General features: G+C 40.6%; 1 protein-coding gene across 1 annotated transcript in view; it reads right to left on the reverse strand.

Moving 5' to 3' along the window:
* Positions 1-23,873, reverse strand: part of gabbr2 (gamma-aminobutyric acid (GABA) B receptor, 2) — a 753,408-nt gene that overhangs the window by 180,559 nt on the left and 548,976 nt on the right. The window contains exons 9-11 of the mRNA XM_055662806.1: positions 18,210-18,290; positions 16,815-16,965; positions 2,235-2,367 (exon numbers count right to left, since the gene is read on the reverse strand). Of these exons, the coding sequence (XP_055518781.1) occupies positions 2,235-2,367; positions 16,815-16,965; positions 18,210-18,290 (365 nt within the window). The remainder of the gene's footprint in view (positions 1-2,234; positions 2,368-16,814; positions 16,966-18,209; positions 18,291-23,873) is intronic.

The raw sequence follows: 23,873 nt of genomic DNA on the forward strand, positions 1-23,873 counted from the left end.
TCACAAAGTTAGTACACAACTTTGCTTCATTCCATTGTTGTCATAAAATAATTCAGATTATTTGTTATCATACATTACAGTTTCATTTAGTTTTCAGTTTAGAGATATAGCAGGGAAACAGGCCCTTTGGCCTACTGAGTCCACATCGACCAGCGGTCCCCACACATTAACACTATCCTGAACACACAAGGGCCAATCTTTACATTTATACCAAGCCAATTAACCTACAAACCTGTACGTCTGGAGTGTGGGAGGAAACCGAAGGTCTTAGAGAAAACCCACGCAGGTCACATGGAGAACGTACAAACTACACACAAACTAGCACCCATAGTCAGGATCCAACCAGGGTCTCTGGCGCTGCAAGGCAGCAACTGCACCGCTGCGCCATCATGCCTTTGTAACATTCTCCAACTGTATCATAATGTCCAGGTGTTTGATGTATAATTAAACTGTGGAAAACAAACTGACTTTGACTAAAAAAAGTGACAAAGTCTGAAGAAGAGTCCCAACTTGAAATGTCACCTATCCACATTCTCCAGAGATGCTGCCCAACCCACCGAGTTACTCCAGCACTTTGCTTCCTGATTTGTTGGGGAGAAGGGATGGGGATGGGGATGGGGTGTGAATGTGCCTCTTCTCTCACAGAAGAAGTAATGTACAAAAAAAGACACTAGAGACTGCTGATACTGGAATGCTGGTTCCCTCTCCCTCATCTACTTCCATCTTGCCTCCACCCTTCCCCAATGCTTCCTATCATCACCTGCCTAACTTGTCAGATTCTAATATTGTTAGGTTTTGTGTTTTTACTTATCATGTTTAAGCTGTTGTCACCAGCTTCACCCTCCACTTCTCCCAAATGCCTCCATCTATTTTTTTTTGGTCTATCTCCACCAATCATCTAGCTGTAAACAAAATGCTGGATGAATTGAACAAGTCAGGCAGCATCTGTGGAGGGAATGGAAGGGTCGGGATGCAAGTGATTCTGCATAGATCTTTTGCACTCGGCCAGGGACACCATCTGGGCTGGACACTTTTCGTGGATTCACCCGCTTGAAGGATGCTCTGATGTTGGCTTCAGAGACTGAGGTCACATGGTCATCAGGGCTATGGAGGATGGAGTATGTGTGTCAATGGTCACCTTTTCAAAGCATTCACAAAAGCATTTAGCCCATCCATCAGTGATGCATCACTTGTTCTGTCTACAACCAACTCTTGCCTCAGAAATTACCTGGATCTGCTTCAATTTGGCTCTTGCCACAACAGGTCAACAACAGATGCTATTTCACTAGCTCTCCACTCTGATCTCGTCCATCTGGACAACAGAAACACACGTCAGGCTGCTCTTCATCTACCACAGCTCAGTGTTCACACAATCATCCCCTCCAGACTCATTACCAAAATATCAACAAATCACACACAGCAGAAATTTGCCCTGAACTATTTATAGTGTCCAAATAAAATCTCAATTTGCTACAAATTCTTTTTTCACAGAATAGATGGAAATAAATCACAGTGCACTGATTTTAACAAGAATGTTGCAGATTTACTACAAATTCACAACATGATAAATTGAATCTCTTCTAACAAACAGACTTTAAACAGGCTTACATTTACATCTGAAGAATGACAAATATTTTGCCATTCATAAACTCATGAAAATCTTATTGTGCGTGATTTAGTCACATGATGAGGATGAGATTTGCCGTTTCTTTCAAGAAATCCAGAACTAATCATAGAATTTTATCAGGAAGAAAGTGCCCTTTAAATCCCATAATGCTGAGAAGCATTAAACTCACAAATCAACCTGTCACTTTCAATTGACCAGAGTGCGTGATATTTTATCACAGTCTTAGCCTGTCTAATAACATTGGTGCTTCTGTCACTTGACTCAATGGCTACATAATTCATTACTGGCACATTGGGATTGATGGGTGCAGCAACACACCAAGATTACTTTATTATTATCTCGTCCCACCATACCAATGTTCGAGAAGGAGAAGAACACCATCATTTTGGGACCCAATTGCTTGCAGCTTCATTCGCTTGTTAAATGTCCCGTAAGACTCTACCCAAGAGTATTAGTACAAAGAATGCAACAGCTTAAAGATTATCGTCTTCCCAGTACAACTGAAGGAGAGGAATTAATGTGGTCTTGCTACATACACAGAGAAGCAAAAATAACAATAAATACTGTTGTCCATAGAAATGCACATTTGTGCACCGGCAGCACTTACTGTGCATAGAGTCTCAAATGTGTTGGGCATCACAAACGATCCATCAAGGCCAAAAAGGAAGATGGATGCATAAGAGAGCATTCCCCCAAGGATAATAAGGTTGTTCATGTAAGGGCTGGACATCTTTATCAACCTGAGAAAGAAACAGATATTTTGTAATTGTTAGTTCTCATAAAGCTATACCTTAGTTTTTGGAAATGACTGGACTTTGCTACACAAGAATCTCCGAATTATAATCAATATTTAACTATTTAAAACATATTCCTCAACAGGTTTGGATAAAGGTATTTGAGATATGTTCTTCCAGCTTGCAATTTGAGAAACATAGCCAATAAATATAATCCATAAAAGGACACAAAGTGCTGGAGTATCTCAGTGGGTCAGGAAGCATCTCTGGAAAACGTTGATTTTCGGGTCTTGACCCAGAGATGCTGCCTGACCTGCTGAGTTACTGCAGCACGTTGTGCCCTTTTGTGTACACCAGTATCTGCAGTTCATTGTTTCTACAAATATAATCAATTGACCATCTCACAACATTCTGGAAAACAAATCTTTTTGACAGATAAAGTAAATTAGTTGTAAATTAATCACCCAACAGGAACTCTTGTGAACAAAATGGCACTTCCAAATATTATTATTGCATCTTGGAGATAATGACAGAAAAAAAGCCACCTATTATTAACATAGAAATATAGAAACATAGAAAATAGATGCAGGAGGAAGCCATTCTGCCCTTCAAGCCAGAACCGCCATTCATTGTGATCACGGCTGATTATCCACAATCAGTAACCTGTGCCTGCCTTCTCCCCATATCCCATGATTCCGCTCGCCCCAATGGCTCTATCTAACTCTCTTTTAAATTCATCCAGTGAATCGGCCTCCACTCCCTTCTGTGGCAGAGAATTCCACAAATTCACAACTCTCTGGGTTGTTTTTTCTCATCTCAATTTTAAATGGCCACCCCTTTATTCTTAGCCTGTGGTCCCTGGTTCTGGACTCCCCCAACATTGGGAACATTTTTCCTGCAACTAGCTTGTCCAGTCTTTTTATAATTTTACTAGACCAAGGGGGACCCGTTGCAGGGAGGAGGGAGCTGCGGTATAGCACACACACAAACCACCCCCCCACACACACAGAGGGGAAGGGGGGTGAGAGAGTGTCTGGTCCTCGGGCGGAGCGGTGAGCTGTGGACGGCCGGCTGGTTGACTGTGTACGAGAGGAGCCATGGTGATGTCATCCAGCTTGTTAGATTTTTAAAAGATGTCAGATTGGAGAACAATTTTAGTAAAAAAACTCTGGAAATAATAAATCACATTTTCAGATGAGGGGATTTTTGAAATCATGAGGTAAATCTCTACCGGAATATGTAAAATATCACCATTACCGTTTCGTGTTTTCGAGGAGATGTGAATCAAAGAAAAGTTTCAAGCAAGCAAGCAAGCAAACCCAGAACTAAACATCCAAGATCAGAGATTTACATTACAATATATATTTCTATCAGATCCCCATATAATCCTTCTAAATTCCAGTCTTTCCAATCTTTCCTCATATGACCATATAACCATCATTGTTAGGTAACCAACTAAATGACAACTAAAACTCATGAATCTTGAAAACTCTTCATATGTTTGGATGTCCCATAGCATACTGCATCAAATAAATTCTACAGTGCTTTCACCAGATAGCTCCACTGCTCAACTCTACGGGTGTGAAAGACACCTCATGATCTAGGCCAGTTTTTTGGATTTCCAATCCTGAGTTTATTAAAAATTATATTTTAAGATAACTTTTCTGGGAGAAATGGGCACAGAAATCTTGGGGGCAGCCTATCTGATATTTTGCAGCATCTTCCAGTGGAGAACCACCTACGATGTGCTGCTGTCAGTATGGGCACACCCTTTTCGACTGTTGAAGTAAAGCCCTTGTCCCACTTGGCTACTTTTTTTGGTGACAACTGACAAATCGCCTCATGATCGCGGACTGATGCGAGCTGACTCCTGTGTTGTCATGAGCTGCCTCCGCAAGTGTTATCACTTTTTTGTTGTCGCCGCTGGATTTTGAACTGTTCAAAACCTTGCAGTGACAGTGGGCTTGACATTGCCTGTCGTCTCCTATCGTATGTACTGTCGTAGGTTGACGTAGGTTGTCACCAAGATGACGCTAGATGACATACGATGTCGCAAGGTCATGACCTCAGCGAGTTCCTTTTGTGCCAACCTGCATCTTCATACATCAACCGGTGACAGTGCCTCTGTCAAGATACAGATCAAAATGACATTACTTGTCTTCTGTTGCCTTCAGATGTCGCAGACAGTGTCGCAGCTTGTCGTATCTTGCCGTAACATGTTGCGGGTGTAAGTATGTTGTCCTTGGTTGTCGTTGTTTGACGTCTGTGCGGTCGCATAATGTCGTAGGTTGTCGAATGTTGTCGCTGTTGTGGTCGTCCCAGATCCCGAAAAATTGCAACGCCGGGTGACGTAAATTGTCGTCAACTGTGTCGTAGCTTGTCGTACAACTTGACAGTTTTACGGCGACCTGGTACGTCAGTCAATGACGCCGGCAATCGCCAAAAAGATTGCAAAGTGGGACTGGCCCTTAAGGAAACTACCCTCCAACCTTCCCCCCATACTCAACAACCCCCCCCCCCCCCCCCCCACACACACACACACACACCCATACCCACCACCCCATCATCTTTCACACATGGCATAAAATGTGTCAATTATTGTTACCTGGAGCGGGGCCTTACATCGCCCGGCGTGGCTTAAACAGCCGCGGGACTTGCTAGCGCCCGCCGGGGGCTCCAACATCAAGACCCGGAGCAGGGCCTTACATCGCCCGGCGCGGCTTTAAATGGCCGCGGGACTTGCTAGCGCCCACCGGGGGCTTTGACTTTGACATCGGGAGAAGAATGGAGAGCAGGGGAGAGACAAGACTTTGCCTTGCATCACAGTGAGGAGGAGATTCACTGTGATGGATGTTTGTGTAAATTGTGTTGGTGTGTGTCTTGGTTCTTTTCTTGTATGGCTGCAGAAACCAAATTTCGTTTGAACTTCATGTGAGGTTCAAATGACAAATAAACGGTATTGTATTGTACAAGTCACTGATTAGACCATATGAGGAATACTAAGCCGTTCTGGGCAGGTTTTGGAAAGAGTGCAATACTGTTTAACAAGAACATTACTAAAGTAGCAAGTTTAAACTTATGGAGAGAGCTGTCATAATTTAGGATTCCATTCAGTGTAATGTTTGGAAATAACTTGATTGTCGCTTTGAAAGTTTGAAAAGATTCAAAAAGACCCAGACTTCCTTCTTACAACCACCAGGTCTGCAAATATAATTCAGCTCAATCGCCATCAATAGATGGGGTGAATCAAATTGGCAGGGGTGCTGAGGAAGAGGATTTCTTGTAATGTATGCGGGATAGTTATCTAAATCAACATGTAGAGGAACCAACGAGAGAGCAGGCTATTTTAGACTGGGTATTGAGTAATGAGGAAGGGTTAGTTAGCAGTCTTGTTGTAATTGCCACCTTGGGCAAGAGTGACCATAATATGGTTGAGTTCTTCATTAGGATGGAAAGTGACATTATTAATTCAGAAACAATGGTTCTGAACTTAAAGAAAGGTAACTTTGAGGGTATGAGACGTGAATTGGCCAAGATTGACTGGCAATTAATTCTAAAAGGGTTGACGGTGGATATGCAATGGAAGACATTTAATGAAGACTGCATGGATGAACTACAAAAAATGTTCATCCCAGTTTGGCAAAAGAATAAATCAGGGAAGGTAGTGCATCCGTGGATAACAAGAGAAATCAGGGATAGTATCAAAGCGAAGGATGATGCGTACAAATTAGCCAGAAAAAGCAGCATACCAGAGGACTGGGAGAAATTCAGAGACCAGCAGAGGAGGACAAAGGGCTTAATTAGGAAAGGAAACTGGCAGGGAACGTACAAACTGACTGCAAAAGCTTTTATAGATGTGTGAAAAGAAAGAGATTAGTTAAAACAAATGTAGGTCCCTTGCAGTCAGAAACAGGTGAATTGATCATGAGGAACAAGGATATGGCGGACCAATTGAATAACTACTTTGGTTCCGTCTTCACTAAGGAAGACATAAATAATCTGCCGAAATAGCAGGGGTCAAAGGAGTTGGAGGAATTGAGTGAAATCCAGGTTAGTCAGAAAGTGGTGTTGGGTAAATTGAATGGATTAAAGGCCGATAAATCCCCACGGCCAGATAGGCTGCATCCCAGAGTACTTAAGGAAGTAGCTCCAGAAATAGTGGATGCATTAGTAATAATCTTTCAAAACTCTTTAGATTCTGGAGTAGTTCCTGAGGATTGGTGGGTAGCAAACGTAACCCCACTTTTTAAGAAGGGAGGGTGAGAGAAAACGGGGAATTACAGACCAGTTAGTCTAACATCGGTAGTGGGGAAACTACTAGAGTCAGTTATTAAAGATGGGATAGCAGCACATTTGGAAAGTGGTGAAATCATTGGACAAAGTCAGCATGGATTTATGAAAGGTAAATCATGTCTGACGAATCTTATAGAATTTTTCGAGGATGTAACTAGTAGTGTGGATAGGGGAGAACCAGTGGATGTGGTGTATCTGGACCTCCAGAAGGCTTTCGACAAGGTCCCACATAAGAGATTAGTATACAAACTTAAAACACACGGCATTGGGGTTCAGTATTGATGTGGATAGAGAACTGGCTGGCAAACAGGAAGCAAAGAGTAGGAGTAAACGGGTCCTTTTGATAATGGCGGGCAGGGACTAGTGGGGTACCGCAAGGCTCAGTGCTGGGACCCCAGCTATTTACAATATATACTAGACTAAGTGGGACCCGTTGGGTCCCAGCATCACACAGGAGGGCTGGTCAACCAACGCAATATTCAACCTCTCCACCAATTCTAATATTGGTGGGAAGTTGGGGGTGGGGGGGGGGGCTTTCTGGAGCGCTAGTATGGGTGTTGTGGGCTGAAGGGACTGGTTTCCCGAGGGCTAGTATGCAAATTGTGCGCCAAATGGATTCTTGGGCTGGCGTCTCAGTCAATCAAGCCTGTTGTGCTGGCAACTCACACTCACGGCTAGTGGGCTGGTAGTTGACTCACGGCTAATCCTTGAAATTCTATTACAAGCAGGGTATAAGGCCACCAAATTCAAGTGCTGTTTCTTACCACTTCTAGCAGGGTGCAAGGCCACCAAATTCAAGTGCAATTTCATACCATTTGAAGTAGGGTGCAAAGCCACTAAAGACAGCGAGTCATGTCCTCTCCCTCCTCCATCTTGCAGAGACTGAGCCACACCCACATTTACGGGTTTTATAACCCCACCCCTCCCCCCACCGGAAAAGGTGTGGCTTTCGTGGAGTGATTGACAAGAGCGAGATTATCAACATTTAAAAAAAAACTAATAACACTTTTATTTTTCATTGATGGGAAGAATTCTCTGCACCTGCTCAGCGGAGGGGGACTGAGTAAGATGGCCAAAAATCACAGCCGTAAGTGGTAGTGTTTTATCTACAATCAATATACAGTGCAAACAGGAAGTAAGTGCATTTACAGTAGTGCCTTTTAATTTCAAACCAAAGCACCCAAGCCGCCATTTGCAGTAAGAAGTGCCTTTCAACTTCATGCTACCATTAGCAGTAAATAGTGCCTTTCAACTGCAAGCCAATGCACCCATGCCCCCATTTGCAGTAAGTAATGCATTTTAACTTCAAGCCATTGCACCCAAGCCACCATCTGCAGTAAGTAGTGCCTTTCAACTTCTAGCCACACCCAACCACCATTGGCAGTAAGAGGTGCCTTTCAACTTCAAGCCAAAGCACCCAAGCCACCATTTGCAGTAAGTAGTGCCTTTCAACTTCATGCCACCATTTGCAGTAAGTGGTGTCTTTCAACATCAAGCCATCATTTGCAGTAAGTAGTGTCTTTCAACTTCAAGCCACACCCGATCCATCATTTGCAGTAAGTAGTGCCTTTCAACTTCAAACCAATGCACCCACGCCCCCATTCGCAGTAAGTAATGCATTTTAACTTCAAGCCATTGCACCCAAGCCACCATCTGTAGTAAGTAGTGCCTTTCAACTTCAAGCCACACCCAAGCTTTAGAACCAATAGTCATTTTTTTTGCAAGCTTTAGAATCAATAGACATTTTTTTGCAAGCTTTAGAACCAATAGACATTTTTTGCAAGCTTTAGAACCTATAGACATTTTTTGCAAGCTTTAGAACCAATAGACATATTTTTGCAAGCTTTAGAACCAATAGACATTTTTTGCAAGCTTTAGAACCAATAGACATATTTTTGCAAGCTTTAGAACCAATAGACACATTTTTTGCAAGCTTTAGAACCAATACACTTTTTTTGCAAGCTTAATAACCAATAGACACACTTTTTGCAAGCATAAGAACCAATAGAGACACGTTATGCAAGCTTTAGAACCAATAGAGACACTTTTTGCAAGCTTTAGAACCAATAGACACATTTTTTGCAAGCTTTAGAACCAATAGACACTTTTTTGCAAGCTTTAGAACCAATAGACATTTTTTGCAAGCTTTAGAACCAATAGAGACACTTTTTTTGCAAGCTTTAGAACCAATAGACATATTTTTTGCTAGCTTTAGAACCAATAGACACTTTTTTTGCAAGCTTTAGAACCAATAGACACATTTTGCAAGCATTGTAGAACCAAAAGAGACACTTTTTGCAAACATTTTAGAACCAATAGACACTTTTTGCAAACATTTTAGAACCACTAAGGACACTTACATTTGAGTTGACATGTGTTCAGTGTTATTCACAGCTCAGAGAAACGTGACCCTCTGCCTTCCTCCACCTTGAAGAAACTGTGTGGCACACCACTTCCTGGTTTTATAGTCCCGCCCCCTGCCGCCAGCGGGAGCAGCAGAGAGAATGAGGAGTTTTGTAAAAACATTAATATCTCTGTCATTTTTAATCAACGGGAAAAATCCTCGGCACACATGTGGCAGAGGGGGGTTCTGAGCGAGGTGGCCAAAAATGACGGCCGTAGGTGGCAGCGTTCTCTCAGAAATCGCAGCACAGATGGCCAAAACCGGTCAAGAACAGACTTTTAGTAATATAGATTAATGATCTGGATGAGGGAATTGAAGGCAATATCTCCAAGTTTGCGGATGACACTAAGCTGGGGGGCAGTGTTGACTGTGAGGAGGATGCTAGGAGACTGCAAGGTGACTTGGATAGGCTGGGTGAGTGGGCAAATGTTTGGCAGATGCAGTATAATGTGGATAAATGTGAGGTTATCCATTTTGGTGGCAAAAACAGGAAAGCAGACTATTATCTCAATGGTGGCTGATTAGGAAAAGGGGAGATGCAGCGAGACCTGGGTGTCATGGTACACCAGTCATTGAAAGTAGGCATGCAGGTGCAGCAGGCAGTGAAGAAAACAACTGGTATGTTAGCTTTCATAGCAAAAGGATTTGAGTATAGAAGCAGGGAGGTTCTACTGCAGTTGTACAGGGTCTTGGTGAGACCACACCTGGAGTATTGCATACAGTTTTGGTCTCCAGATCTGAGGAAGGACATTATTGCCATAGAGGGAGTGCAGAGAAGGTTCACCAGACTGATTCCTGGGAAGTCAGGACTGTCTTATGACGAAAGACTGGATAGACTTGGTTTATACTCTCTAGAATTTAGGAGATTGAGAGGGGATCTTATAGAAACTTACAAAATTCTTAAGGGGTTGGACAGGCTAGGTGCAGGAAGATTGTTCCTGATGTTGGGGAAGTCCAGGACAAGGGGTCACAGCTTAAGGATAAGGGGGAAATCCTTTAAAACCGAGATGAGAATAACTTTTTTCACACAGAGAGTGGTGAATCTCTCGAACTCTCTGCCACAGAGGGTAGTTGAGGCCAGTTCATTGGCTATATTTAAGAGGGAGTTAGATGTGGCCCTTGTGGCTAAGGGGATCAGAGGGTATGGAGAGAAGGCAGGTACGGGATACTGAGTTGGATGATCAGCCATGATCATATTGAATGGCGGTGCAGGCTCGAAGGGCCGAATGGCCTACTCCTGCACCTAATTTCTATGTTTCTAAATGTAACAAATGGTTTCTCTTTAACCATGGAATGCTGCATAATACAATTTTAAATTGCTAAGTTATTTCCAGATAATGTGATAATGCGATAATGTGATACAAAGTGATTGATACATGATGATTGAGAAATCTCATTGAAAGATAGAATAAGCAAACTGATGAAAAGTAGGATAACAAAGGAAGCCAATTTCTTACATATTCATCATTAAAATTACAAAACCGTACAGCCCTGAAGGAGAGCACTTCAGTTCTTTGTATCCACAAAACTCTCTGAAAGAACTATTTATGTTTCCAGAATGTGGATACTACTGACATGCCTCTACTTATTGATCATCCTTACATGCCTGGGAAACTGATTGTTGCTTTCACCTTGAACTATTGCAGTAACAAGATTGATTCAAGTGTGACTTGCTGGCAGAAATTTGAGGAGAAATTAACAGTCACCATTATAGTGCTGGGGTTCGATCATACACAAACCAGTGTGGGCAAAGTCAACAAGTTTCCTTTCCAAAGAACACGAATAAACTGGTTTACAATAATCTGACAGGCGGACTTGCAATCATTTTCAGATTCATCCAAAATGGCATCAAAGTTTGTCACCTGACATACTTGTCCACAAACACAAGTTTGACCAGCCTATTAGAGTCATAGAGTGATACAGTGTGGAAAAAAGTCCTTCGGCCCAACTTGCCCACACCAGCCAACATGTCCCAGCTACACTTGTCCCACCTGCCAGCATTTGATCCATATCCCTCCAAACCTGTCCTATCCATCCCCCTTGAACATGAATAAACGGGTATAATTTTAACAATGCTAATCAAGCTACACAGTTAAACTGCCACAATAATTCACTTAGTTGAAGTCGATCTACTTATGTTATGATTATCTCTGTCTGTCCATTCCCTGATTGAAAACAGCCCCAATGGCACAATGCTCTCTTATCCCTCTATTTAAAACATTAAATGCCAATAGCCCAGTGAATACTGCTGCAACATATCCAGACAAACATGCATGGTGCACCTGTGCATGCAAAGCAATTCGCTGACTACAGAGGGTTGGAAAATCATAACTAGTATTCCTGCAGCAACCAAACAACATTTTGCATAGCTCAACTATTTTTCATCAGTTTTAATTGTGTCTAGATACAAGATTGAGAAATGTATTCACATGGTAAACAGAATCAAGTCAAATACAGTTCTGAGAAGAAGGGGTGGAATAACTTACACACATACAGATAGAGTACCCATAATAAAGATGAGTGCCGCTTGCGCAGGAGAACAGAAATAGATGTTAAACCATAAGCAAGTTACTAATAAATCCAATGGGAAATTCTGAGGAAAGCCCTGTAACCGAAGAGTGGTAAGCATCTGGAATTTGTCACCACAGGGAGAAATTGAGATAAATACTCTCACGGAATAGAAGAGCAACCACAAGGGAGAAACCACAGATGGTTATACTGAAAGGACTCAATGAAATAGGAATTCAGAATATCAACACAGACTCAGAATATCAGCAACACGAAAGTGGTGACTCTCTCAACACAAACCTGTTGGATAAGATGAAACATGTCTGTATTTTATATTTCAATGTATGTAGTGACATAGGTTTAAGGTGAAGGGGCAAAATATGTAAAAGGATAACTTTTTCACACAAAGGGTGGTGGGTATTTAGAACAAGTTGCCAGAGGAGGTAGTTGAGGCAGGGACTACCCCAACATTTAAGAAACAGTTAGACAGGTACATGGCTAGGACAGGTTTTGAGAGATATGGACCAAACGAATGCAGGTGGGACTAGTGCAGCTGGGACATGTTGGCCGGTGTGGGCAAGTTGGGCCGAAGGGCCTGTTTCCACACTGTATCACTCTATGACTCTAATGTAGCGATACTCCAAAATGGTTACATTTAACCTTCTTTACTAACCCATTAAGTTTTCTAAATTGTTGCATGCCCAATAAAGTTTGATATCCTTTAAGTATGTGGCCATGGAGGAAATTGTATCTCAGCACAGAGTGTGAAAATGATGACGAGACTACATCATAATTTCAATTATTATCTGTTCCTTATTTGGACAGGAACTTCTGTTCAGCAGGCAGATCCTGAGCAGGATTATGAGCAGAAATAGCCAAGTCAAAAATAAATAAATTTTAAGAATATTATTTTGTATTGGACTGCATCTTATTGAATGACAGCTGATAGTCCAGAAGGGCCTGTCAGCAAGCAGACATTTGCACCTCAAGAAATCTCAAACGTCTATGCATACATGATCGCAGCTGTCCAAGACTTCCTGAAGATCGGAACCTGTCGCATTCAACTGCTTGGTATCCTCTAACCACAGAGATAACCCAGGAAATAAGGATGTGGTCTTTGAAGAATGTGCAGAAGGGGTTTACCAGAATGCTGTCTGCATGAGAGGGTATTAACTATAAAGAGAAGTTGGCCAAACTTGGATTGATTTCCTTGCTGCATAGGATCTGAGTGGTGATATTATAGAGATGTATAAAATCATGAGTGGAATAGGTAGAGTGAATGCACAATATTTTACCTAGGATAAGGAACATAACAAACTAGTGGGCTTAAGTTTAAGATGAGAGGGGAACGATTTAATAAGAACCCGAGGAGCAGCTTTTTCACTTAGAGGGTAATGGGAGGCAGTTAAGTCAGCATTTAAAATACATTTGGATAGGTAAATGGATAAAAAGGTTTTGAGGGATATGGGCCAAATGCACGCAGACGTGACTCCTTAGATGGGCCATCTTAGTCGGTACAACTCTATTAGGTGAATTACAGAAATATGTATAAATAAAGAGATAAGAAATATCTTGCTTATCATATAAAATATTAAATAAATTGAATATTTATGGAAGACAACAGCCACATTAGCCTGAGAAAATAGAGGGACAGGGTAATGCAGATGCAAAAAATAAAATAAAATAAAAAACAAAAAAACAAACTGCTGTAGGAACTGTGGGTTGATGGAAGACCTCGACCCGTAACTTTGACACCCTATATCCCCTGGCTAATGCTGCTCAACCTGCTCAGTTCCTCTGGTAGTTTGTTTTTGTTTGCTTTTATTTTGTTTCAGAAAATGCCTTTGTGCAAAGTCAATCGCTGAAAATGACTTTTTAGCAGTTTATTCTTTACATGCATCTTTTGAATATCAGCAGTCAATATTTCTGTATGATTTTCTCAGATACCCCCAATTCATCTGCTAAGTTTGTATGGAAATAATTGTGAGAGAAAATAATAGTATTTCTAATTATTGTGAAGGGATTATAGGTGGTCATATATTCCAGCTCCTCTTACTTGTTAATATTGACAAATACTCGGATCAGGGATTTGGAACTGTATTCTTATGAATCGTTAACAAAAGACAGCAGTGCTGTAATGCAGAAAACGAAATCAATAATGAAAGCTCATACATATAGATGGCACATCAAGTGGGTATCGGGGAACTAACAACTGCAAAGGCCAGTTATGAGAATGAGACTAGTCAGGTCACAATGTGTGCAGTTCTGGTCAGCACACTGTAAGCAGCATGTGGTTGTGTTAGAATATGGAGATTCACGACAATAGAGTTATATAGTCAAACAGCACAGAAATAAGCCCAACTTGTCCATTCCCGCCCTGATACCCTATCCAACCTAGTTCCATTTGTCCTGGTTTGATCCATATCCCTCAAAATCTTTCCTATCCATGTACCTGTCCAAACGTTTTTTAAAGGATGTTGCCTAGTTGAAGGCGAGAGGTGATAAAGAAAGCTATTGGTACTTTGGCCTTCATCAGTCAGGCTATTGAGTGTCAAAGTTGGAATATTATGTTACAGTTATGTAAGATGTTGGTGAGGCCACATTGGGAGTATTGTGTACAGTTTTGGTCACATTGCTCTGGGAAAGATGTTGTTAAGCTGGAAAGGGTGCAGAGAAGATTTTCAAAGATTTGTCCAGGAGTCGAGGTCTTGAGCTATAGGGAGAGATCAGGCAAGCTAGGATTGTATTCCTTGGAGCGTAAGAAGCTAAGGGGTAATCTTATAAAGGTGTATAAAATCATCAAGAGAATTAATAGGGTGAATGCACAGTCTTTTACCTAGGTTAGGGAAATCAAGAACCAAAGGACGTAGGTTGAAGATGAGAGGGGAAAGAATTAATAGGAACCTGAGGAGTAATTTTTTCAGACAAAGGGTGGTGGGTATATGGAATGAGCTGTCAGAGAAGGTAGTTGAGGCAGGTACTTTAACAGCAAATCAAATACATTTGGACAGACATATGGATAGGATATGGGCCAAATGCAGGCAAATGGGACTAGTTTAGATGAAGCATCTTGGTCAGCATGGAGCATTGGGCTGAAGGGCCTGTTTCCATGCTGTATGACTCCATGACTTTAGTTATCGGGAGAATTGGATAGGCTGGACATTTTCTCTGGAGTGAAGGAGGCTGAGGGTGACCTGATGGAAGTGTATCCAATTATGAGAGGCCATTGAAAGGGTAGATGGTTCATTTGCCTCCCATGGTTGGTTGTTGAAATCAAGAATGTACGGGTTTAAGATGTGAGAAAGAAGTTTTAAAGGGATAAAGAGATGGTGGAGTCAGGAATAACCAATACGTTTAAGTGGCATTTCGGCAAAAACTTCAGTATACAAGGCAGAGAAGGATACAGAGCAATCAGATAAATGGCATTAGTGAAGATGGGCTAAAGGTTCTGCATAAGCCTGATTAGTCTCATGATTTATTGCAGTGCTACGCAACTCTATCTCTGAATCCAGAATACATCATTAAACATCACAGGCAACATACCAATCGGGCTCATGGTAGTTTAAACATTTGGAAGATTTGATAGTCATTGAATCACTTATTCTGACATAATTTGATTAATTTACAGCATTTTTTAGTTTGGTTTAATTTAGAGATACAGCATGAAAACAGGTCATTGGACCACCATGTCGTCACCGCCCAGCGATCCCAGAAAATTAACACTATCCTAGACACACTAGGGACAATTTACATTTATACCAAGCCAATTAACCTACAAACCTGTACGTCGTTGGAGCATGGCAGGAAACTGAAGATCTCTGAGAAAACCTACGCAGTCATGGGGAGAATGTACAAACTCCTTACAGAGACAGTACCCGTAGTAGGGATCAAACCCGGTCTCTAGTGCTGTAAGTGCTGTAAGGCAGCTACTCTATCGCTGCGCCACCGTGCCACACCTAATACGATAGCTATTTCTTCAGCATGAATACCATCCGACATAATTTTCATGCATAGCACTTGGTAATAACAAACTTATTTCCATTGGCAAATGTGTGGATTAGGAGCCGAACAAAACTAACTTTAGTATATAAGATATTATTATTAAAATGTAAAACCCTACATGAATATCCAAACTGAAATCTTCAATTACTATGATGAGAACAAATGGTATCAGCCACGTTTAGAGTGTTATGATGTTATCTGAACCGCTTAGGGTGATTAAAATCCGGTAATTTCTCTCTTTTTTTTACTGAGAAAGGGTTTCAACCCCAAACCATCATCAATGCATTCCCTCCACCGTTGCTGCTTGACCTACTGAGTCACACAGTGAAACCGTGTGGAAACAGGCCCAACTGCCCAACTTGTCCACACCGGCCAACATGTACCAGCTACACTAGTCCCACCTGCCTGCGTTTGGTCTGTATCCCTCCAAAGTTGTCCTATCCATGTACCTGTCTAACTGTTTCTTAAATGTTGGGATAGTCCCAGCCTCAACTACCTCCTCTGGCAACTTGTTCCATACACCCACCACCCTTTGTGCAAAAAGGTTACCCCTCAGATTCCTATTAAATCGTTTTCCCTTCACCTTAAACCTATGTCCTCTGGTCCTTAATTCACCTACTCTGGGCAAGGGACTCAGTGCATCTACCCGATCTATTTCTCTCATGATTTTAAACACTTCTATAAGATGAACCCATCCTCCTGTACTCCAGGGAATAGTCCCAGCCTACTCAACCATTCCCTATAGTTCAGACCCTTTAGTCCTGGCAAATCTTCATAAATCTTCTCCGTACCCTTTCCAGCTTGACACCATCTTTCCGATAACATGGTGCCCAGAACTAAACGCAATACTCCAAATGAGGTCTCACCAACGTCTTATACAACTGCAACATGACCTCTCAACTTCTATACTCAAGTTCCTCCTGTACTTGTGTTTTGCTTCAGATTCATATAGATTGAGCTTTTAAATTGAGAAAAACATTTTTCACACAGAGAGTGGTGAATCTCTGGAACTGTCTGCCACAGAAGGTAGTTGAGGCCAGTTCATTGGCTATATTTAAAAGGGAGTTAGATGTGGCCCATGTGGCTAAAGGGATCAGGGGATATGGAGAGAAGGCAGGTACAGGATACTGAGTTGGATGATCTGCCATGATCATACTGAATGGCGGCGCAGGCTCGAAGGGCCGAATGGCCTACTCCTGCACCTATTTTCTATGTTTCTAAATCAATAGCCAAAAAAAAAACTTACTTCTGATTTCGATTTTTGATGTTGAAGAAGAGGAAAGCACTGGACATGAACATTCCTAAAACAGTCAAAGCAGAAAGAATGCTGTAGAGTGGCAGGGAAATCTTGCGCAGTTGTGGCTGGATAATGGTCCTATCCTTTGGAGGTTCAACACCTGAAAGCAGGAACAGAAGCTTCCACTCAAGTTGATGTACTGTTATATCTACTAAAACACTTAGGATGGTTTATTAAATCATCAAAGAAAATAAAAAGATCAGCAGTATTAGAAATAAAATATATGTTATCCTGCCTGACATAAATCACACAGTAATAAATCAGTATCAAAGAGTTCAAGTTAACTTGTTCTACTCAACACCATAGTGACAAAGTGTGAGCTAAGAATTAATTAATCAATTCTGTTCAAAAGGTTTACAATTTAGTCCCTTCAAGAACAAACAAACAAAATGGAGATGAGATCATTTATCTCCACTTGTCAGGCACTGCTCTTGCCTGCACTCCACTGAACAATAATTTTCTTATAATATGAGATGCACTTATTCGATTAACTTGGTTGTGGAAATGGTACTCGGATCCCAGTGGTGGCCGTGGGCTCTCGGCAGGCATTAAGGGCAGTTAACTGTGCCATTGATGCATCTTCAGGCACAAAGTTCCACTTCAGAAGTGATCAGTTGAAAGTAAACAAGAGGGCGACACAGTGGCACAGCGGTAGAGTTGCTGCCTTACAGCGCTTGCAGTGCCGGGGACCCAGGTTCGATGCTGACTACGGGTGCTATCTGTACATTGTTTGTACGTTCTCCCCGCGACCTAGGTGGGTTTTCTCCGAGATCTTTGGTTTCCTCCCACACTCCAAAGACATACAGGTATGTAGGTAACCTTGGTAAATACAAAAAATGTCCCTAGTGTGTGGAGGGCAGTGTTAATATGCAGGGATCACTGGTCGGCGTGGACCTGGTGGGCCAAAGAGCCTGTTTCCGCGCTGTATCTCTAAACTAAAAAAAAGATCATGGCATTACGATTTATCTCTTGCAATGACCCCAGAGTATAAGAAACTGATTGGATAAAGGAAATTCAGTGAATGCAACATTGATGAAATTTTAGAAGAATTTCCAGAGAGTATATCACAGAGGTGTGCTGAAATAAAATGTGTTATATGGTAGGAGAAAATATAGTCAAATGGGACGTGTTTGTTATGGACTAGAAACAATGAAGTTTAGACTAAGTTTGGGGCATATTCAATCAAATTTGAAGAAGTAAGAAGTGAGCCTCATAAATGCTTTTGGGGCAAAGCAGGAGCATACAATCAGCAGACAAATGACAAACAAGTATAATTAAGAGCATTTTAATTAGGATAAGCGAACAGAAATATAAACAATGCATTTATTACATATTAACATGTACCTTGAAATCTCATAGTGTCATTAATTAGCTCCAGGGAGTCAGCAATAGCATTATATTCTCCAACTTTAACTTCCACTTTATCTGAGAAGAAAAAGGGAACAGTACATTCAAACATTTCCCAAAGATGACCACAGAAACATTGATAAGGAACTAATTTTGCTACCTCAGCATGTTAGTGATTGTTTTGTGTTGAAGCAAACATTGGAAGTGGCTTGTTCTATTACTCAGGAAAACTCTTTGGACTGAACAGTCATGTTATGATGAGTTCCAATCTGAATCTGTTCTGTTCCTCACGCACAACATTACCCAAATAACCCCAAAATTATATGACACAAAGTGCTGGATACGTAACGTTTTGGGTTGGGATCCTTCTACAGACTGATTCTAGTAAGGGGGGTGGGAGAGCTGGAAGAGAGGTGAGGGTCGGCAAAAGTTTAGCAAGTGATAGGTGGCTACAGGTAAGAAATAATCACCTATGTACTCAGAGATGCTACTTGACCTGCAAAATTACTCCAGCACTTTGTATCTTTATTTATAAACCAGCATTGCAGTTCTTTACATCAAGAATTATAATTTTCGTCCGAGCCACAATGAGCTGTCAATAGAAAATGAGAGTATGTCCTGAAAGATGTTAAAGATTAATAATAAAAATACTGATTCTCTGTGTTAGTTCAATAAACTTGTTTGAAATTACTTCTATGAAAAAAATATTCAATCCGACAAGTAAATATTTGGTTCCGCTTGATTGAAAATGCAAATGGAAAATACTAAATGAGGTAATTCAATTTTTATACATTTTCAAAATAAAGTGTGGTCGGGAATAGCATTCATTTACTTGTCATCTCATTAATATTCCCATTTATATCTCAAATGAAATGTATTATTTTCCAGATAGTTTCCTCCTTGTCCAATTTAATTCTCATTAAATACCAGGTCTGCAAATGTCTCCTTGAGTGACATAGGAGAAACATATTTTTGAAATTGTTCATTAATGTCTCAGTGCAGTGAGTTGTCTTATGGATACATATTTATTAAGTTATATGCACACATTTTACGAAAACATGTTTCCGCTGCAGGTACATTGACAATCATGATTGAATTCCTGATGTATTTTATGAATAAAACAGACATAGCAAAAATACAGGCATGGACCTTGATACATCTAGTTCACAGGGAGCAGCTGTCAGCCCATGTTTCAGCTTGTTGCCTTGTTTTACTTCAGAAGTATGGATCTGAGCTCTAATCAGTTCAGAGATATCCATTCTTTGGTTCAATGGCGAGAGGCGCCATGCAGATTCTCTGCAGTACAAATGTCGAGCATGCATTGACCTCTGGTTTGTTACTGGTAGGAAAATATTAGATCATTACTGATCTGTCAGTGAAGTGAGGATGAACAATGATGGAAGCTGAATAAACAACATAGACCGCAGTGTGCAAACAACAGCACCACTGGTCACTCACAATTCATCAAAGCATCCTTTTTATGCCAAAACAACACACTGATTTTTACAAATTTTATCTTTATGGGCAATGAATATATTGGAAACCTTTGCAACATGTACTTAGTAGGTGACACAATGAAACTCTTATCCTGGCAGCTTCCTGAAGTTGTGATACATCCAGTTATCATTTTCTGATGAAAAATCAATGACCTGAAATGCCTGTTTGTGTCTCCTCTGAGGCTGTCTGACCTGCAAAGTGTTTTCACAATTTTCTATTGAAATATATTTTTCACAACATTTGTTTTCTGGTGCCCTGCAAGGCGTTGACCCAGACTAACAATCTGCAATGCTGTTATATGGGACTGCTGCACCGTGAGGCTGAAATAGAGCAAGATTCCTTGCCCTCTCATTTTGTGTTACCTCATAAAATTATCACGGATATTGAACTGCTTTCTCATTTACTTCTAATTCTGCCTTTAACAAACCTTCATAAGCATTTTACTAATTTCATCCTGTCTTGATTAAAAACATTTCCCCTCCTATTTAACCGTTAATTTCTTAATTGCAAATGTTGCCTAATTTCAAACACTTATCACACCTGCACACATTTCTTGATGATTGCCTTACCGTAGCTGTAAGGTTTTCCCACTTACTTTAATTCTGTTACAGTTATTTTGTGATATGTACTGTTCAATGTTGCTCTAATGACAATCTCTGTCTCTCTGACACTTAACTCTCCTGTGTTTAACTGCATCAAGGTTGTGGAAAGGGCTAAAGCCAAAGAGTTCAGGCAGAACCCCAACGGATGAAGAGGCTCTGATGACTTGATGGTAAAAATTTTGAAGAAACTGTTTGGTCAAAAGAAAGTTGGTTCACACGTATCCTGCTGTCACCTATTTGAAGGAAACTGTTTCTGTTAGGATATGGCTAATGGACAGATGGGCATGGATGTGAATTTGTGAGCAAAAGGTGCAAAGTGGATGTGAGGAGGTAGAGTTTTCTTAAAAGAATGGAGTGTCATTTTTATCTGTAAATCACTTCCTGTGGCAATTCAGTGATTTCGAAGATAATTTAATAGATACTTGAGAGAGAATAACTTTAATGGATTAAGGGAAAGGAGAGGGGGGATGGGATCGACAGGATTGCTCTGTGAAGAGATCACCTGGACCTTATGAACTAACTTATCTTTTCTGTGTTAAACAATTCCATGACTCTCTGAAAATATATATTAGGGTAGAAATTCATCTTAATTGCACAATATTTCTGTGGATGAGCTATGTTTTCTCTTGAAATCTAGTTGCTTGGGAGTTAATGGAACCAACTTTCAAGTACTGTCAAAATACAAAAACTGCATAATTATTTGTGGTATGAATGATGAGAAGGAATTTGTAGTCATCAGGACCAAACCAGTTCCAGGGAAATGGGGTTAAGAACCTAAAATATGTCACTACCATGGCATTGCTAAGGGTAAGAGCACAATAAGTGACTGCTTTGCGATTTAGAATAGCACCTATCAATGATGATACGTATCCCATTCACTTACAAGCAAGGGAAGCAAAATGGCCCATCAAGTCTTTCCCTTCCGTCAATGCATTGCCCAACTTATTCCCTTGTAACCTATTCTCATTCATCTCGTTTGATATACAATTTGCATATTATGATCCAATCAACATGAGCTCTTATTCGAGTGGTAGTATCCCTGGTAAGATTAGTACAATTTGGTTATTCTTGGTATATGGGATATTCTGACTTGGAATGATGTATATCAGTAATCTTTCAAAAAACAAACAAAAATAGAAAACACTAGGCATACTCAACAAGTCAGATAGATTTGTGGAGAAAGAAAAGGAGTTAACATTCAATACATTTTCACCAGAACTGACCTCAAATAGTAACTATTTATTTTTCTGTAGATGCTGCCTTAAAGTATTTGCTGGTCTTATTTTGTATTATCTGATATTATATTAATCTGTATTATTTTATTTTTGAATACCTTGAAAGATGCTACATCTTCAGAATTTATTTAATCTCATTCAAGCAATTAAGGCTCGACACAAGAGCTTGAAACAATAGTAGTCATTTGCTGGCAAAAATTAATCTCAGTTATAAAGTATTTTTACCAAACAAAGGTAGGAGGAAGAATAAGTAGGAACAAGTTTCTCTAAAGTCTGTTGAGGCTCAGTGTAAGTTTTTACAAATGTATTACAGTGCGAGCTAATCAATTGCCTTAGATATAATCAAATATTGCACTAATTCCATAGGATGTAGTGCCTCAGAAAATGGTGGAGGCCAAGACAATAGAAGTATATAAATTGGAGGCAAATCAACAAATCAGGAGATTGAGGGCTATGGGAATCAGGCACAGAGGAGAGCTGGGTAGACCAGTCATAACCATTGTTGGATGGCAGGGCAGTTTCAGGAGCAAGGTGGCTACTTCTGTTGCTATTTACTTGTGTTCTTGGTAAGATTAAACAATAAAGCTCCTTTTGTTTAGCTTTGTCATTTGGCAGCTCTCGTCCGTCCGAATCAAAAGAATGTGGATTGAAATCAAATTGCAGAGGCATGGGCACTCCAGTAAAGTACTGAAGGGTTGCTGCTATCTCTCAGATGGCTTGTTATGCCATGGCTGTCTACCCTCTCAGGTAGACATTAAAACATTCTGTGATGTTTCTTTTCTGAAAAATTCTGACTTGAACGGTACAAGATGGCACCTAGAAAATGGTGACTCTTGTGTACTGACTCAACGTGGTCTACTATCTTACACTCTTGAACTTAGTGATTGTGCCTAATGTATAGTACGATTGCCACTGAATTACATGCAAAACAAAATTACTGTACTTGGTTATTCGTGACAATAAAGTACCATGGAACCATTGATAAAGTACCATTGAAATTCTTAAGGGGTTGGACAGGCTAGATGCAGGAAGATTATTCCCGATGTTGGGGAAGTCCAGAACTAGGGGTCACAGTTTAAGGATAAGAGGGAAGTCTTTTAGGACCGAGATGAGAAAATCATTTTTTACATAGAGAGTGATGAATCTGTGGAATTCTCTGTCACAGAAGGTAGTTGAGGCCAGTTCATTGACTATATTTAAGAGGGAGTTAGATGTGGCCCTTGTGGCTAAAGGGATCAGGGGGTACGGAGAGAAGGCAGGGATGGGATACTGAGTTGGATGATCAGCCATGATCATATTGAATGGCCTACTCCTGCACCTATTTTCTATGTTTCTATGTTTCTATGAAATATCGCTAAGATTGTGATGACTGGTTCCTGAACTGACATTGTTTAAAGTAGATTATCTGGTCATTATCATGTGATTATTGTGGGATCTTACAATGTAGAAATTAATTGGTATAATTCTTAGGGTAGTTCAGTGACTACTCTTCAGAGAGTACTAGATTAGTTGCACAATTCTCTAGAACCCAGTGCAAATGACAATAAAAGTGTCATACATATATGGTTTTGCAAACTATAATTTTAATAGTCAAACCTGTTCCTGGGCAGAGGACATTTACTGTTGCAAATATAGCAACTTGCCACACATAAGAATATTTAGAAGTCTTGAGGTAGAACAGCAGCTAATTGTGCACACACATTTTGAGAAGGTGCAGAACAATGCACTTAAGCAATGTGTAGGTGTACTTGTGTGCCTTCTGAAGGAGAGAAGTGACAAGTGCAAGTTTAATATCTAAAGACAGCTGGTATCAATCAGATTTGAACAAGGAGGAGGACACAAGAGACCACAAATGCTGGAAGCTGGAGCAACAAACCATCTGTAGGAGGAACCCAATGGATCAAGCAGCATCTGTATCAGCATCAGGGGTTCGACCTAAAACATCATCCACACATACTACCACATCCACCGAGTTCCTCCAACTGATTGTTTATTGCTTTGACAAAGGATGGATTTGTTTCACACAAAAACAATATCAGGGTGCAATTGCAATGGCAAGCTACCTATCTAGTAAACTGTATTCCAAAAAATGGAACATTTCTCAATCAGATGGCAGCACTTCTGAATCGTGTCCTGGCTTGGCTCAGCTGTTGAAATAGCCTTCAATCTCAAATTTTATAGAATTAGATTTATCGTAAATACTTAAGGATTTCATTATACTGGCCTTTTGAGACTAGCAGCTAGAATTGGGAAGGTTGCAAGAACTCCACCAGAACACAAGGTTGGTCATAGGTGGATCTATGATGCAGAACATTCAAACAGACCCT

This window comes from Leucoraja erinacea, chromosome 2 (assembly GCF_028641065.1).
Source record: "Leucoraja erinacea ecotype New England chromosome 2, Leri_hhj_1, whole genome shotgun sequence".
Classification (NCBI taxonomy): Eukaryota; Metazoa; Chordata; class Chondrichthyes; order Rajiformes; family Rajidae; genus Leucoraja; species Leucoraja erinaceus.